Source organism: Tupaia chinensis, unplaced genomic scaffold (genome assembly GCF_000334495.1).
Source record: "Tupaia chinensis unplaced genomic scaffold, TupChi_1.0 Scaffold000065_1, whole genome shotgun sequence".
In the NCBI taxonomy this organism is placed as follows: domain Eukaryota; kingdom Metazoa; phylum Chordata; class Mammalia; order Scandentia; family Tupaiidae; genus Tupaia; species Tupaia belangeri.
The window spans coordinates 3,919,504-3,938,155 of NW_006159523.1; the positions used below are offsets into that span (position 1 = coordinate 3,919,504).

Sequence of the window (18,652 nt, forward strand, 5' to 3'; positions counted from 1 at the left end):
TGACTGCAGGTCACAGTGGTGAGTTTATATGCTCTAAAGTTTAGGATGATGAAAAGTTAGGGACGGAGACAGGGTCCTTTGATATTAACAGACTTAGGGCTAGTCAATGGTGTGGTACTTAAGGTGGCTGGATTCCACATGGCTGACTCCACAGTTCAAGTCCTGGACCTGATGGCTTGAAAAAATATACTGTGTGTGCATGTGTGTGTGTGTGTGTGTGTGTGTGTGTGTGTGTGTGTACATGTGTGTGCCCAATATATTGAAATAGGAAAAGAAGAGAGCAATGCACCATGACCATCCTCATAGGAATGGTATCTCCCTCTTTTACTCTCTCCAGTGATTCCGCCTGCTCTCTAGCAAAAAGAAAATGAAGAAATAAAAGAAAGAGAAAAGAAGAAAAAAGAAATTAAACAGATTTAGAGGAAAATCAACCACAGAGAGAAAGATCAGGATAAGCAAGGCTGAGAGCTGGAGGAAGGGAGCATGGAGTTGGAACGGATGCAGTCAGCTTTAGATATTGACACAGGTATGAAGACATGGGTGTACATGATATTAAATTGCCATTTTCCTGCAGCTTTCACATGTAAGACAGTGTGCCTCTTTCAAGGACAACAGACCCTGCCATAGAAGAGAATGGTTTGTGTTTTGTTATGTTTGACGAAAAAGAGAAAAGGATGGTCAGCATTAAATTCAATGCAACGTGGCATTGACTTTGCCATGCCGACAGCCCCAGTGGCTGCAGCTGCCTGTGTGCCATACTCATCCACCTCCACAAAGGTCTTGTGGACAACTTTTGACAAGTACAGATTGGGACTTGGAGAGATTCCAGTAAGGTTGGCCTTCGTTTCATCAAATATATCCTTAATGCCCATGTCTTGTAGAATGGCATTGAGATTGTAGCTGTCTTCCAGGATGAACTGGGGGAAGGAGAGGGCTACTGTTTCTTCTGACATGTTTTCTGAGCTGCTCCAAGCCTCTATTTTTTCATGGGTGATTTTCCTTTCAAGCTACAAAAAAATAAATAAATATAATATGAAGTCAGAGAGTATGAATCTGAAAAGGATGGTCAGCATTAAATTCAATGCAACGTGGCATTGACTTTGCCATGCCGACAGCCCCAGTGGCTGCAGCTGCCTGTGTGCCATACTCATCCACCTCCACAAAGGTCTTGTGGACAACTTTTGACAAGTACAGATTGGGACTTGGAGAGATTCCAGTAAGGTTGGCCTTCGTTTCATCAAATATATCCTTAATGCCCATGTCTTGTAGAATGGCATTGAGATTGTAGCTGTCTTCCAGGATGAACTGGGGGAAGGAGAGGGCTACTGTTTCTTCTGACATGTTTTCTGAGCTGCTCCAAGCCTCTATTTTTTCATGGGTGATTTTCCTTTCAAGCTACAAAAAAATAAATAAATAATATGTGAAGTCAGAGTATGAATCTACAAAAATACCTCAATTACTTTAAGTGCCTGAGTCCATTTCAACAGTCAGTGATAACCTCCCAGGTCTTTCTCTAAGCTTCAACATAGTCCCATTTCATTTAAAATTTTTCCAAGTAAAAATATCTTCTTCATCAGAAGCTATAGGACAATTTGGGTTCGGCATGCTTTGGTATTTGATAGACTAATATTCAAGACCCAGCAAAGTTCAGTTGATTAGTTGGGTGAGTCAGGCCAAGCCTCAGCATTCTGTAGTTAAATTGCCTCTTCTATAAAACAGAGATAATACAATTAGCTATTTCAAAGATTTAATAAAATAACATATGTAAAATACTTAATATAGTGTTGACACACAATAAATTTTGAATAATGATTGTTATTAATATCATAGTTACTATACTGGTAGCTCACTCTTTCTCTCCCTTTCTCTCACTTTTTATCTCCTTGAACAATGTAGCTGAGCTCCCCAGAATTTATTAATTTCTATCTCACAAGCAATCTGTACCAGTATCACTATCTATACTTCTATAAAGGGACATATACCCAAAAATGGGATTTGGCTAACAAGTTTTAATTGGACCTTTACAGAAAAATACTCTGAATAAGAGACCAAAATTTAAACTATTTAGCAGGGAGGAGCTACTTCAGGGCCTGCTGGCATAGAGGTTAAATAGGTTGGATCCCACATGGCCAATAGCATGATTTGAGCTCTGGGCCCAGCAGCTTGAAAACCAAGCCAGGTACATGTGCATGCATGCCCAAAATCCTGAGAGGAGAATGGATAGCTCTCCATATTCAATGCCTAATCCACTCCAGCCTCTAGCCTCATGCCACTCCTCTCCCTTCTAATGTGGAAGACCACACCCCACAGGATAGCAGCATGGCCATTCCCCCAGGAGAGTGGTTTTTCACTTTCTGCCACACACACACACACACACACACACACACACACACACATCTCTCTCTGGAAAGCACACATGCTCTGTAGAAAAAGAAAAAAAAAACCTACTATTTACTTTTTCATTTATTATAATTTTGAAGTTACTCAAAATACAGATGTCTTTGTCTGAAAAAACACTTGCAGAGAGCTAAGGGATTAAAGAGGAAACTCCAGTTCTAGCATTTGTGGAATTTGTTCTTCAGCTCTAAACAAATAAAGAATAAATATCTAATCTAACTCTAATTATTTTTCTTTGATATCTCCAACAGATAACTCTAAGGTGCCACCCTTCTTCTCAGCATGATAGAAAGCAATATTGTTCTCCAACAGTCTATAATTGCATATTTTGTAGGGGCATGAAAATGGGTTTACCTCCTCCAGAGCCTTCACATTATCTTCAGAGCAAGTCGGCAGCAGGACAAACATGCTGAGCTTCCCCTTGGTATATTTCATTTCAAGAATCTGTGCCTTCAGCTCCTCTATGAAGCCAATTCTAAATAGACCTTTTTGATGCATCATCTTCACATTCTTCTTTTCACTCTGCAGTAGACAAGATAGGAAGTCACTGGACAGCCATAACAAGCTCACAAACCAGGTGGCCCCAACACCCCTGAGCACAGGCATTATTTAAGATGAGAAGCCTTGAGTCACACCAGTCTAAGAGAGTCCACCCCAACTCTCCCATCAGTTGGCCCTTAACTTTGCCAATACTTTGTTCTTCCATGTTTTCAATCAGTTCTTCAGCTCCCAAGACTTACTAGCTAGTAGACACTCTATTCAAACATTTCTTTCTCACAGCCTAGTCACAGAAACAAGTCCTGATAGCTCTCCATATTCAATGCCTAATCCACTCCAGCCTCTAGCCTCATGCCACTCCTCTCCCTTCTAATGTGGAAGACCACACCCCACAGCACCAGTGGGAGCCACTGGTGAAAATATGATCATCTGCACAGTAAATAACAGCACTTTCTGCGTCATAGGCTTCCTTCAGAAGAAAGCGGAACATGCCAGGCACCTTGAACTTCTCAATGATCTTGAAGTGGGGTACTGGGGGCCATAAATCTATAGATGAGGACAGGAAATATTTGAGAGAAACACTTGCCCCCAGGGATAAAGCTACCCCACTAACAGGTGGTTGGTGGGGACCCAACTTTTATACTTTCTTCTCATTCTAAACCTAGAGGCTTGGAACCTGGGTTTTTGAGGTTTGCAGATGTGAATCCTACCACATGAATGTGGATAAACAACTTAGCCAATTTTTTTTCCATCAACTCCTAAGTGAAATAATAACATGCACTTCATAGTGTTATTTGGAGGAATAAATGAAACAGATGGAAAGTAGTCAATAAAGTAGATAGTTGGTACAAAAATGCTCAATAAATTACAGGGACTGGGTTTTTATTAATAGCAAAATGTTCTCATTATAAATGTAAGCCATAACTCAAAACGTTTAAGGTTGGAATATTCCTACTGAAAGTCATTCTTGGTGGAAATGATACACAGAAACCTACAAAGCCATTGCAAAGGTATTGCAGTACCTCGGTAAGAGAGAAAGGTGCGTCGACTGTGTTTTCACAATCAAAATGCTTTTCCCACTTGGCCTTGAAGTAGACAGCATTCACCAGTACCAGCACAGTTGCCTCACTGATAGTGTCTTTGCTGAAGAGTTCCTTGATTTTACCTAAAGAGAAAGTCCCAGAGAATAACCTGAGTATGAATTGTATCCAAAAAAAAAAAGGTGGGGTCATGCAGGTAGTAGGTAGATTTTTTTTTCTTTTTTGGAGAGGTTTTTTCTATAGGGCGCGTGAACTTGCCAGACAGAGAGAAACAGAGAGACAGAAAGTGAGAAATCACCCCTCCCCCCGGGGAGATGGCCACGCTACAATCCCTTCTCCTCTCTTCTCCTCTCGGGATCTTGGGCACACATGCACACGTGCCTGTCGTGAGTTTTAAACCACTGGCTCCAGGACTCGAACTGCAGTCAACTACATGGGAGTCCAGCGATAGAGCCATTATGCTAACTGCTGGTCTCAGTAGATTTTTTTTTTTCAATGTGGCTTAACGTCTCAAATGCTAGAGATTGTTTCATTCATAAACTAATATAAGAAAATTAAACAGGAAGACTGGTTCAAGCCAGTGGCCTTGCCGGACACTAGGCTGTGTGTGGCTGCAGGCCCTAACAGCCGGGACCCGTGGCTCATTACCCTACCCCCACTCGCCTTTGGATTTCAGGTTTGTGTCTCCGGACTTTAAGAAAAACTTGCGCCCCTCCTCACCCCATCCAGAAACTGATTCAAACCAGCGGCCTTGTCTGACACCAGGCTGTGTCTGTAGGCCCTAACTGGCAGGACCCGTGGCTCATGGAGTCATGGAGAAGAAGGGATCGTGATGTGACCGTGCACAATAAAAGTTTCTTTCTCCCTCTTACTTTCTCTCTCTGACTCAGTATTTCTCTGGAAATGCATGTACCCTTTGACATTTAAACAAATGTTAAAGAAAAAATATTAGCATAGACACTTTCAGTCTAATAAAAACGGCAATTCCACATCACCCACAGACAACACAATGGAAGTTGTGGACATGTCAGATTAGTAATTCAGAATATTTGTAGTGACCAAACTGAGGTGCAAGAGAAAAGAGACGATTAGCTCCTGGAAATGAGGAAGCCCTTTCATGATCTGAAAGAAGAAACAGACACCTTAAAAAAAGCAGACAAAACTGTTAGGGATGAAGAATGTGATACAGGAAATTAACACCTCTCTCAAAAGTATTAAAAAGTAGGGAACCAGCAGTTAGCGTAATGGCTATGTCGCTGGACTCCCACATAGTCGACCGCGGTTCGCGTCCCAGACCCAGTGGCTTAAAACTCACGCCGGGCGCGTGTGCATGCGTGCCCAAGATCCCTAGAGGAGAATGAAGGAGAAGGGATTGCGGCGTGACCATCCCCCCTGGGGGGTGATTTCTCGCTTTCTGTCTTTATGTATCTCTCTGTCTATCTGGTGAGTGCATGCACCCTATAGTGAAAATCTCTCCCCCCCCCAAAAAAAGTATTAAAAAGTAAATTAGATCATGCAGGAGATTGAATCTCAAATGTAGAAGACAAAACCTTTGACCTAGAAAAAAGTATTAAGAAGATTGAGAAAACAACCAAGAAAAATGAGAATAATATACAAGGAATACTGGATACTATCAAGAGCCCCAACATCCACATAACTGGGATCCCAGAGGAGGAAGAAAATAATAAGGGCATTGATAATTTATTCCATGAAATCCTGGAGGAAAACTTTCCAAACCTAGAAAGGCTTTCAAATATCCATACCCAAGGAATACATAGGACCCCAAGTAGAATTAACCCAAGAAGATCCTCTCCAAGGGAAATCATAGCCAGATTGGCAAAAACAACAGACAAAACAAGATACCAAAATTGGCAAGGGGAAAACATCAAGTTACTTACAAAGGTCACCCCATCAGGCTAACATCAGACCTCTGGCCTGAAACAATGCAAGTAAGGAAAAAAATGGGAAAATATAGAAAAAGTGTTGAATGAAAAACAATGTCAAACAATATAATACCTAGCAAGACTATCTTTCATATGGGAAAAAAAGCTAAAAACATTGTCAGACAAACAAAATCTGGGAGAATTTAACAATTCCAGACCAGCTCTTCAAGAGATTTTGAAGGAAGTGCTATACCAGGAAAACTAAAAAGTCAGATGGACAGTTATAAGAGAACAAAAAATGAACAAGAAAATGCCTCACTTAATATAGGAACAGGTCTGGAACTATCAATAATGACATTCAATGTTAATGGATTAAATTCTCCAATTAAGTGACACAGACTGGCCGAATGGATAAAAAAACAGAAACCCTCTATATGTGGCCTACAAGAAATGCACCTTATGATAAAGACATACATAGACTAAAAGTGAAGGGCTGGAAAAAGATAATCCATGCAAATGGAAATTAAAAAATGGGCTGGAATTGCAATATTAATTTCAGACAAAATAAGCTTCAAGACAAAGACTGTAAAAAGAGACAAAGAAGTGCACTATATAATAGTAAATGGGTTAATTCAGCAAAAAGACATAATGCTTATAAATATCTATGCACCCAACTCAGGAGCACCTAAACATGTGAAGGAAAGACTGCTGGAGCTAAAAGGGGAGAGAGGGAGCAACACTATAATTGTTGGGGATCTCAACACCCCATTATCTCCTTTAGATAGATCTTCTAGACAAAAAATAAATAGAGATACAGGACCTAAACGATACTATAAATCGAATGGGCTTGACAGACATCTGTAGAACTTCCCACCTTAAGCCAAAAACAAAAACCATACATTTTCTCATCCTGGCATGGAAGCTTTTCAAAGATTGACCATATGACAGGACACAAATCAAGCCTTTACAGATTCAAAGGCATAAAAACAATATCCAGCATCTTCTCTAGCTATGATGGAATTAAAATCAATATTAATTTCAAGATACACATTCAAAAATACACAAACACATGGAAACAGAACAACCTACTGCTTAATGACTTCTTAGCTACTGAAGAAACTAAGTCTGAAATAAAAAAAATATGGAAACAAATGATAATTAGTACACGAGTTTCCATAATCTATGAGACACAGCAAAAGCAGTCATAAGAGGGAAATTCATAGCAATTAGTGCACATAAGAAAAAGATGGAAAGGTGGCAAATAGATAACTTAACATCATGCCTCAGGGAATTGGATAAACAACAACAACAACAACAACAAAAATCCAGGTAAAAAGAAATAATAAAGATTAGAACAGAACTAACACTATCCCTAAACTCAAACCCTAATCCTTTTCTAGCACTATCCTTAAACTCTAACACTAACCCTAACACTGCCTAGACTGATAAAGAAGAAGAAAGAAAGAAACCAGATAAATCAAACATGTGATGAAACAGGCAACATTGCAACAGACATAATGGAAATACAAAACATCATTAGAGAATACTATGATAGACTGTATACCAACAAACAAGAGAACATGGAGGAGATGGACAGATTCCTGGATGTATATAATCTACCAAGATTAAATCAGGAGGACATAGAAAACCTGAAGAGACCCATAACGAGCCATAACAGATCCATGAGATTGACTCAGTAATAAGTAACCTCCTGAGAAAGAAAAACCAAGGTCCATATGACTTCACTTCTGAATTCTATAAAACATTTAAGGAAAAGTTAACCCCTATCCTACTTGAATTATTTCTAAAGATTCAAAAGGAAGGAAACCTTCCAAAGTCATTTTATGAAGCCTCCATCACCCTCATTCCCCAAACAGGTAAGGACATGACAAAAAAAGGAAAACTACAGACCAATATCTCTGATGAATATAGATGCAAAAATTCTCAACAAGATACTTACAAATCGTATCCAACAACACATAACAAAGATTATTCATCACAACCAGGTAGACTTTATTCAAGGCATGGAAGGGTGGTTCAACATACACAAGACCATAAATATAATACGCCATATTAACAGAAATAAAGATTTTAAAAAATTTGATCATCTCAATTGATGCAGAGAAAGCATTTAACAAAATACAATTTCCTTTCATGATTAAGACTCTCAGTAAGATTGGTGTAGAAGAGTCATTTCTCAACACAATAAAAACCATGTATGAAAAACCTATAGCTAGGGGACGAGCACTTAGCATAATGGTTATGTCGCTGGACTCCCACGTAGTCGACCACGGTTCGCGTCCCGGACCTGATGGCTTAAAACTCACGCTGGATGCATGTGCGTGCATGCCCAAGATCCCAAGAGGAGAACGGAGGAGAAGGAATTGTGGCGTGGCCATCCCCTCTGGGGGTGATTTCTCACTTTCTGTCTCTCTGTCTCTCTCTGTCTGTCTGGCGAGCACACGCACTCTATAGCAAAAAAACCTCTCCAAAAAAAAAAAAAAGAAAGAAAGAAACCTATAGCTAACATAATACTGAGTGGGGAAAAGCCTTTCTGCTAAAAAAAAAACGGTACTAGACAAGGCTGCCCCCTTTCTCCACTGCTTTTAAATACAGTGCTGGAAGTCTTAGCCCATGCATCTTAGCCAATGCAATCAGAAAAGAGACCAATATAAAAGGCATTTAAATAGGCAAAGAAGAGCTGAAAATATCTGTCTTTGCAAATGACATGATGGTATACTTAGAAGATCCAAAGGTTTCCATGAAAAAACTTCTCAAAATAATAAATGAATACAGGACTGAGGTGTATATTACGCTGGATAAAGTCTCTTTACAATCTAAATTATGTAGTGATTGAATGCATAAATAAAAATAAAATTAAATTAAAATAATTATTTTAAAAATAAAAAAATACATACACTAAAGTGGCAGGATACAAAATCAATATTCAAAAATCTATAGCATTTCTTTATATGAACAACTTGAACAAAGTAGAGCTGAAGGAAGCTATTTGATGATGATGATGTGGATAGCAATGTCTTTGTCTTGACTGATATGCATGGTATTCCTTCGAGAAAAGAAATGTAATATGCTGTAAAGATATATGTGATTCAATGTAATTTAATCAAGATTATGATAATAATAAATAAAATTTTAAAAAGAGAGAAAATTAAATCAGTAACAGTTCTCAATAAGTTAAAGTGGAGGCAAGAGTGGGAGTGATGAAGTGATGGTGGGAAGAAGACGTTCACCCCATCTTTAAGGGGATCGGATCCAGAGCATGCCACGTAAAAAATTCTCTTCTGATTCTCTACATCACTTGGGATTGCAACTTGTCATAAGATACCTTATATCATGATATATCTTTCAGTAAAAGGCACAGTAACCTGACTATATGATAGTCTCATAGAGAAAAAAAACTATGGTATAAACTTCCTATTTTAACCACTCACCTCAGAATAGTATGTGTGTTTACCTATAAACAAAAATACATATTAAGATGTCTCACATGCCTTCTCTCATTTCATCTTATATAAGTCATGAGAAGGAGGTATTGTCTTCCCTTTTATACAGAAGAATAAACTGCAGCTAGTGAGAGGTGAGCCATGCAGCCAAGACATAGCTAAGAGCAATCCTCAGACCTTCCAGATTTTGCCTTGGCTTTGCAGTTCCTTCCACCATAACAGAGCCATAAGACAAACTGGGATAGTACCAACACTATCCAGCAAAAATCCATCTTCAGGGTGCTGCACCATTTCCCAGTTCAAAGTTCCAAATCATCAGTTGCTTGATACCCACTGAGGTCTTAAAAAGAAAATACCCTTCCACTTCAAGAGGATCTCTTGAATAATAAATTTTAAAACCATGGAATAATAGGTTATGTTGACATTATCTATGCTTAGAAAAACTTTGGGAAAGATAACTCAACAAGGAGAAACTATATTCCGGTCTTAATGTAAATTTCTATAGTGCACTGTCTCCCTCTTGAAAGATGACTTGAATGAAAGGAAACTTTCATGCATATGGAAGCAGGAGGACAAATAATTTGGGAATTTGAACACTTCTCCAAAAGAAAGACACCTAAGTCAGTGTGAGGAGAACAGGAGACAGAGAAAGGAAGCCAGAAAATGAAGGAGATGAGCAGAAAGTGTTGCCTAGATACAAAAGAGAACCTGAAGTCAACTATTTTTCCCAGGCTGCCAAACTTGGAACTTGTACAAATGCCCTGGGTCTTGGTACTATCTGAAGGCAGGAAATGCAATGCACTACCTGTGTTCTCTCGTGTGATCCAAACTTTCCTCACACATGAACATCATACCCAACCTCACAATGGGAATTTAAAAAAAAATCTCCTGGTTTGTGTCCAGCCAGGCAAATAAACTTTAAGCCCAAGGGGAAAAGCTTATCCTGCTTTTCAAATCTGCCTGCTCTGGTAGAAAGGGAGCACTCTCTCAGCCTCGTCTGGAGTGTCAGCACCAAGGGGAATGGTCCCTTCCTTCTTTTCCACTAAATTCCAACACTTCCTCCTGTGAAACATAGATTTGGGTGTTTGAGTCTCTGACATGGGGAATGGGAGATAAATCTAGTGGGGAGATGGTGTAGAGGGACAGGACCACTGGAAATAACAAGAAACAGAAAAGAAAAAGACTTAAAAGTTTAGGCCTCTCAGTAGTTGACTATGCTAAATTCAGAAGCAAATCCAGAATGAAGAGCCCAGTCCTTAATCAGCAATATTTACAACAAATAATCCTTCAAATCTAAGGACAGAAACCTTATTCGAGAATACTTTATCATTTTTAAAAAACTCAAAAAAAAAGCCTCAATCCTGGATAAGGCATATTTCCCCTATTCGTGTATAGGAAAATCTCCCAATTGTTTGAAAATTGCATTCAAATATTTAATATATGTTATAATGAGATATAGATGATGTGTTAGATGGCAGTTTGTTTATTTGGATATATATACTTGGTTTTGCATTTTGAAGAATTAAATACTCAAGTCAATGTTGTAAGTCATTCTTGGTAACTCTCTCACTCTCACTAAACGATTCATCACCTCGCCAAATGATTGCCCAGATCCATCTGATCCTCTTAGTATCTCTCACACTCACCCACTTCTCACCATCGCCTCTACCACCAACTGGTCCATGCTACCAGTGCCTCCCCCTTGCTCTTACACAATGACTCCCAAACTTGTATCCACATGCAACTCTGCTCACTTCCACTCTGTTCTCCATCTTTATGAGAGCCGTCTTTTAAAAACATCTCCTGTCTGAAACTATCTGTAGCTTCCCTTGTTTTTAGTTCATTGTATAAAGCAATACTATTAGGTCGTCAGAAAAGTCATGACATATTTTTCTATGACTTTCTATGAAAAAATGCATCATAACTTTCCCAATGACCCAATAAAAATATTTATATTTGGCCGAGCTCTTATTAAGGCAATGTAAATTTATATATCAATTGCAAGTAAATATAAGATGCCATGTCGCCTATGGTAGGTTTGAAATTCGCTATGGCTCAAATAAAAAAACACCTTTTAAGTCATATATATGTGTGTATACACACACACACGCACACACACAAACACAGAGGAGATGTTGTAAGCCCCAAATATTGCATTTTAAATCATTCTAATGACAGATGAACTCCAATTTCAATACATAGTTTATAGGGAAGTTGGGTTTTGAGTCTTTGGGTGATTGAATGTGCAGTACTGAAACACTGGTGTGACTCAAAAATTGACAGTGATTCATTTATGTCATAGAAAGCACATTCCATAATAAGGGAATTCTAAATATTCAAACTGAAGCAGAGTCTGTGAGGAGAAGCCATTTACGACATGATGCTATGGGTCCCGTTTATGAAAGAAAGAAAATATTGCTTCAGAGAATCATGGAATTTGTTAAAGGCAAAATCCCTCTTATTCCTACTCTATCATTATCAAGACACTGCTACTGAAAGCCAAGGAGGCCATCAACAAAAAAGCCACTTAACGAATTTGTTTTCAGTTTGGTCCAATTTCATTTTGTTTCTGATTTGGTTTTAAGGCAAGCACCTCAGAAATAAACAGCCTCTTTCTCTGCCAAGTTAAATGCAGGAAGGGTACAGATATTTCACAAACACTAATATTACTCCAAAGTTGTAAAATCTGTATGTTTTTTTGAATAGTCATGTAACTGGGACACATGAAGGGGAGATTAGAAAGAGGATAGTTAAAGAGTAGGAGATAAGTACAGTTGTAAAGAGTAATGCCCAGGAGGCACGGTGGGTCATTTCTATACACGGTGTCCAGAAAAGTATATGTCAAATAACCAGGAAAGTGTGTGTTAGGGGCCATCGGCGAGCAAACTGGGATACCAGCTTGTATTTACACGTGATCGGGAAGGAACAGCTTTAGGATCCCCATGCTCACGTGGTCTGACCTCTTTTCCATTTAGAGCTACCATTTGCTAGGAGTTGGGAAGAACTAGAAGAATTTTATTATTAAAATATTTACGCTAAACTCAGACCACCACCACTTGCTACTATCTCTCTCATTCAGAAAATACCTACACATCTAGTGAATAGTTGATAAGAACAGTATTTTATCATTCCTTCTCACTCTGAGTAACTTGAACTCCTTTATAATCTTAGCTTTTTATTGACCCTTTAGTATTAATGGAAAGAGTTAACACTTTGCTGACTGAGTTAACATTGTGCTTAGCAAAACAACATCTTACTTTCACGATAGAGCGGAAGGGCAATCAATATAAATAACAGTAACATCAAAGCATTTTAGCTATTTGATTCTATTCAAAACAGTCTGTGAACCTAGTCCACATAGGTGAGTGTCTTGTCTCAATCCGTTAGTGATCTGAAAAGCTGGGCTAACTAGTTTTCTTTCGATGGAAAGGAACACCAGCTAGTGTGTTTGGTCTTTCTTACCTTGACTTTGAGATTCAACCCAGAAGTTGATCTCTTGCCTGGATTTTTCAGTCTCTTTCCGGAAATCAACACTTTCAATAGTTGTATGGTAAAATTTAATCACAGCCTCTAAGAACTCCTGTTCAGTTGGAGGACATACAAAAAAAATTAGTATGATAAAATCATATGGAATTTCTAATAGTGGAGTGAGATGGTCACAGAAGCCTAATGAGAAGATACACCCTGTCATTAACACTGGAAGACATGTGTGCTTCCAACTCCAACCTTAAGTAGCAGACATTTTGGTTGTCCCAGCAATATAGCTTATTCATGAAGCGTTTACAGTAACCAGGGTACAAGTCTTTCCTACTAACTCTCTTTTCATTATATTTGAACAATTTATTTGTGTAGCCAACACAAAATAATATCAAGTAATTTGAGAGACTTAGCAGTAAAATGCTTCCATTTTTAATAATTAAAAACCCTTTTGGAACCAGCAGACGGCGTGGTGGTTAAGGTGCTGGACACTCCCACATGACTGACCATGGTTCAAGTCCCGGACCTGGCAGGTTGCTTTCTCACTCTTTCTCTCTCTCTGTCTCTCTCTGGTCAAATTAAAATAAGTGAATGAATAAATGAAATTAAATAAATAATTATTTAAAAAACCTTAATGGTTGCAGATTTGAAGATCTCTATCTGAGATGATGAAAAAGTTACAGAAATACATAGGATGATGGTTATACAACATTGTGACCATAATTAAGCTACTGAATAATATACTTAAAAGCGGTTGAAATGACAAATTCTATGTTGTATTTTACCATAATTTTTAACAAATGAATAATGTAGTACACCAAAATCATTGATATGTACACTTTCAATAGGAGAATCATGTATGTGAATTTAAACTCAAAAAAAAGCTTGTTTTTTTTTAATAAAACCAGAACACTACATCTCATTTACATTGAAAGAGAACACAGCAATCTAATCAAAACTAGCCCATTCTTCTCCCCTGATTCATGCAGACCTAACTGGTTATGTCACTTATTTGCCTGTGGTCATATCCTTCATGTTTACTGCTCAGGATGTGGTGCCTTCTGGTGACTAGAGAGGAAACCGAAGCCCAAAACGAAACACAGTTTGCTCCAGATATAAAGTCGTTTAGTCACAGAGATGATACCTGGGCCTTTGGCTCCAGATGCAGTCTCCCTGGGACACCACTCCACCTTGAAAGAGCATAGAGAGCGCGGAGTGGTGGAGGGGTAATTGGGAAGGTGATTATGACACCAAAGATGATTTTTTAAATGCCTGGGGACAGCCAACAAGTAGAGGAACGACAAAGTGCATTGATCAGGAAAAGGGGTCACAAGAGAATGCCATTACAAAACCCACATGTGTTCCAAAGGCATTGTTCACTCAGACCTCTTTCCACCCACTCGATTTCATTCACAATGGACCTCGTAAGCTGTTCAACTTGAAAGTAGAGATAAGGGAAACAAAAGTGTAAGACAGACAGAAGTGGATCCTGGATGGTTACCAGCAGTTGGCGTAATGGTTGCTGGACTCCCATGTAGTCGACCGTAGTTTGAGTCCCGGACCCGGTGGCTTAAACTCATGCTGGGCACATGTGTGTGCATGCCCAAGATCCCAAGAGGAGAATGGAGGAGAAGGGATTGTGGTGTGACCATCCCTCCGGGGGATGATTTCTCACATTCTGTCTCTCTGCCTCTCTCTGTCTTTATGGTGAGTGCATGCACCCTATAACAAAACCCCTCCCAAAAAAAAGGCAATGGGTCCTGGACATTCCCTCCCCCCCTCCCCCAGTCCACAGCACATCCATCAAAAAAAAAAATCTATGTTTTCAGAGGCAGGTGAGTAATTCAGCTACTCACTTGTTTTTAAATAGCATGATCGATGACAGCGTTAATCACTCATTATACACAGAACTCACCGGACAGACTGGGAATTCTTGCTCTCCATAGAGTCTGTTGGCAATACTCAGGGTGTAATCAGTTCTGATCCTGTCTAATTTGGAGAGAAGTTGCTCAAAGTAGCAGCTGAGAAGTTGATTCTCATCCTTTGAGGACTTGGCCTAACAAAAGAAGAAACAAAATATGAACTGAAATGTGATTATAATGTCTAAGAACCATTAAAGAACAGATATTTCTTACAGAAGCAAGTTAGAGCTGCTTAGTGAACTGTCATTTCTCTGTGTTATCATACAGGAAAGTGACATGGGAAGAAGAGAGAGTTGGAGAGTGACAAGTGGAAGATCCTGGCTCCCCCATTGGATCAAGATCATCCAGGGAAAATAAGTAGGAACTCAGCCATGCACACTCTCCTTCAGACTGCGGTACCTGGCTTTTTCCACATGTAAACAAAAGATAATTGTCTCTCCACACTCCTCATAGACATTCTAAAATAGGAATAACCTGAAAAATATTGTTCCTGCTTCTGGTGTAAGACAACCAATAACAGTTTTGTGTGTTAGCACAGATTTCAGGCCAAAATACATGACAGCAGAGAATAAGAATTCCACAGGTAATCCATACTCCTTACTACTCATCATCTTCAACCACACTCCATCCTGGGACCTTGTGGCCTGCAGAAGCAGGTGAGTAATGGGACTATGATCTAAGATTCTTTATCATGCATACAAGACACTAGATCCTGGGGTGAGCAGGTAGCATGGTGGTTGGGGCTCTTATTTATTTCTTTTTTTTGAGAGAGATTTTCGCTATAGGGCGTGTGCACTCGCCAGACAGAGAAAGACATAGAGACAGAAAGCGAGAAATCACCCCCCAAGGGGGATGGTCATGCCGCAATCCCTTCTCATCCATTCTCCTCTCAGGATCTTGGGCACGCACGCACACATGCCCGGCGTGAGTTTTAAGCCACCGGGTCCTGGACGTGAACCGTGGTCGACTACGTGGGAGTCCAGCGACATAGCCATTACGCTAACTGCTGGTTCCCGTGGTTGGGACTCTTGACTCCCACATGGACAACTGTGGTTCAAGTCCCAGACCTTGTGGCTTGCTTTCTTACTCTCTCTCTCTCTCTCTCTCTCTCTCTCATGAGTGCATGTGCCTTATAGAAAATTAAATAATAATGATAAATAAAATTAAATAATTTACAATAAAATAAAATACAATACAATAAAATATACTAGATCCTACTCTTTAAGAAACTAGCACATGGTCAAGGACATTTAAGACACATAATCAGAAAGGAATCATGGATTATGAGGTTATTGTTGTTGGTGGCAGCCAGGATCTAACGTTTGGGGAGCAGCAGTCATTGCCTGGATGAGCAGTTTATAAAGGGGTAGGAGTATTGGGAGTGGCTCACCTGAAGATTAAGAGACCCCTTTGTATTTTCTTCCCCTTCCAGAGAGCTGTCAGCGGGCACTTCTAGTTTATTTCTTTTCAGACAAGGGTCAGGTTCCTTGCTTTCACTCTGGGAAAGTTCATTGAAGTGTAGTACCTGCATGAGAATGGGATAGAGGCTTTCAGACAATATGAACAATAGGAAGTCTGGATAGCTTCAGAAACATTTTCATAATGATTACATTATGAAACTGAACAGTCAACAGTATTTTACAGAAAGTTGTGAGGTGGGAAGGAGGAGAAGTAACTGATTTTACCAAGACTGCATTTAAGAATACGCTGAGGCACCAACAGGTAGTGTGGCGGTTAAGGCACTGGACTCTCACAGGGTTGACTGCAGTTCGAGTCATGGATGTGGCTGCGTGTAATTCATGCCAGGAATGTGTACATGCATGCCCAAAATCCCAGGAGGAAAATAGAGGAGAAGGAATTGTGGCATGGCTATCCTTTCAGAAGCTATTTCTTTCTTTCCCTCTCATATTCTCTCTCTCTCTCTCGCTCTCTCTCTCTCTCGCTCTCTCTCTCTCTCGCTCTCTCTCTCTCTCGCTCTCTCTCTCTCTCTTGAGCACACGTGCCCTAAGGCAAAAAAAAAAGAAAAAGAAAAAAATAATAAGCATAACTAAGCTAAAAGAATACAGAAGCACCAATAGCATGCAGCTATTGAGTGTTTTGTAGATGGCAAGTCTGAACTGACAATAAGTGTAAAATGCACACCTAGGTCTCAGCGAGGCTGCAAGAAGTGCCTGGACTCTGGATATGTTTCAAAAGACAAACCAACAGAATTTTTGAAAACTATGATGTGAATCAAAAGAAAAAGAATCAAAGAGAGTGCCAAGGTCTAGTAGTAGATACTGCTTAACTAATGCTTATTTAATGGAGTGAATGAAAGAGAAAAAACATACATGTATTTAAAATTACTAGTAGAACGCGTAGCAATAATTACAGAAAGAGTGACAGACATGCAGACAAAGACGGAGACAGAAATGAATGAGAAGAGCTGTCAGATGGGATGAGAGGAGAGCACTAAAAAGAAGGTGGAAGATTGATTGAACAAGAATGGTAGAACTGAGGAGAAAGCATGAGGAGACAGGCACGGGCTCTAAGCAAGTCCAGGGCGCATTGAGCACCCCAGCATGCCTGAGTGGGGTAAGAATCTGGCTCCGAGTGTGGACGCGGCACTCAGGACCCGGTGCAGTACCTTCGTGGATATATACCTCATCGATTTGACGGGCGCTATCACTTCTAGCCCCTAGGCGGATCATACCAAGGGCAGCTGAGATGCTCAGAGGACAGAAAAACATATTTTTAAGACGATCATTTTTGCTTAACTCTTGGAAAAGATCAAAGCAAAATTTGGTGTTTGCAGAAACAAGAGATTCCATTGTAAAACTGGTAACAGCCTATAACCAAAAAGAAAGAGAAAATGTTGACTGGAGGAAAATAGGATAAACAAAAAATTCTTATTTTGAATACCAATAATATAATCAGACACAATTATTCAATATGTTATTAAGAACCAGAAAACTAAGGTCATCATCATTCCCAAAAATAAATATGGGATTCAATATAATTATTAGTTGTGTGAATTAGTTTCCTAGAGCTGCCATAACAAATTACCACAAACCAGGTGGTTGAAACAGAGGAACTGTTCTCTCGCAGTTCTGGAGGATAGACACTCAATATCAAGGTGGGGACAGAGTTGGCTCATTCTGGAGGCTCTCAGGGAAATTCTGAACCATGTTTCTCTCTCAGGTCTGGGGGTCACAAGAAACCTGTGACATTCCTTGGCTTATAGATGAATCACTACAGTTACTGCCTCTGTCATCACATTTTCCTTGTATCTTCCATGTCTGTATCCAAATTTCCCATTCTAAACCAGTATGACCTGTCTTAACTTGATGACATCCACAAGGATCTTATTTCCAAATAAGGTCATATTCACAGCTATGGGGATTAGACTTACACATACTTTTTCTTTTTTTTAAGAGAGATTTTTGCTATAGGGCACATGCACTCACTGGAAAGATAGAAAGAGACAGAGACAGAACGTGAGAAATCACACTGCAGGGGGGCATGGCCACACTGCAATCCCTTCTCCTCTACTCTCCTCTCAGGATCTTGGGCATGCACGCACATGTGAGTTTTAAGTCGCTGGGTCTGGGATTCAAATGCGGTCAACTACATGAGAGTCCAGCGATGTGAGCATTATGCCATCCGTTGATACTAAAATTTAAACATACTTTTTGGAAGACATGATTCTACACACCTCATGGTAGAACTCCCTTATTTAGGTAAAATAAGACCAAAGGCTACCACCCCCTATGATCAAGTTAGCAGCCAAGGAAAACATCATTCTCCATTCTGCTCCACATGCTGACCTGGTTCTGCTTAAGTCCATTGTCTATCCTCTCCCTTTGGTGTTCTGTGGCTGACACTATGCCCAGCACACTGTCACGGGTCATGTCCCTTGTTAATATTCTTACTCCCTTTTGACTCATGCAATTTGCAGACCTTGAGGCACTTAATATTAGTCAGTCATTAAC

General features: G+C 39.6%; 1 protein-coding gene across 2 annotated transcripts; it reads right to left on the reverse strand.

The window, feature by feature from the left end:
• Positions 1 to 602: 602 nt before the first annotated feature.
• On the reverse strand, positions 603 to 17,491 carry SERPINB12 (serpin family B member 12). Of its 2 annotated transcripts, none has more exons than XM_027766244.1 (7): positions 17,324 to 17,491; positions 16,132 to 16,206; positions 14,675 to 14,815; positions 12,745 to 12,862; positions 3,918 to 4,060; positions 2,752 to 2,919; positions 603 to 1,007 (listed from the first exon to the last, which is right to left on the reverse strand). In XM_027766244.1, exons 1-7 carry the CDS (start codon positions 17,489 to 17,491, stop codon positions 603 to 605), a joined length of 1,218 nt encoding a protein of 405 aa, XP_027622045.1. The 2 variants fall into 2 exon arrangements, with proteins under 2 accessions (XP_027622045.1, XP_006141893.1); XM_006141831.1 differs by having other exon boundaries at positions 16,072 to 16,206.
• Positions 17,492 to 18,652: the final 1,161 nt, after the last annotated feature.

Excerpts from the sequence above, each read along its gene's own strand:
- SERPINB12 (XM_006141831.1), bottom strand. The coding sequence starts at position 17,491 with ATGGAATCTCTTGTTTCTGCAAACACCAAATTTTGCTTTGATCTTTTC. Across the intron at positions 12,863-14,674 it reads AAGAATTCCCAGTCTGTCCG|GAGTTCTTAGAGGCTGTGAT; the intron begins GTGAGTTCTGTG and ends CCAACTGAACAG. Across the intron at positions 2,920-3,917 it reads CACCTTTCTCTCTTACCGAG|AGTGAAAAGAAGAATGTGAA; the intron begins GTACTGCAATAC and ends TGTCTACTGCAG.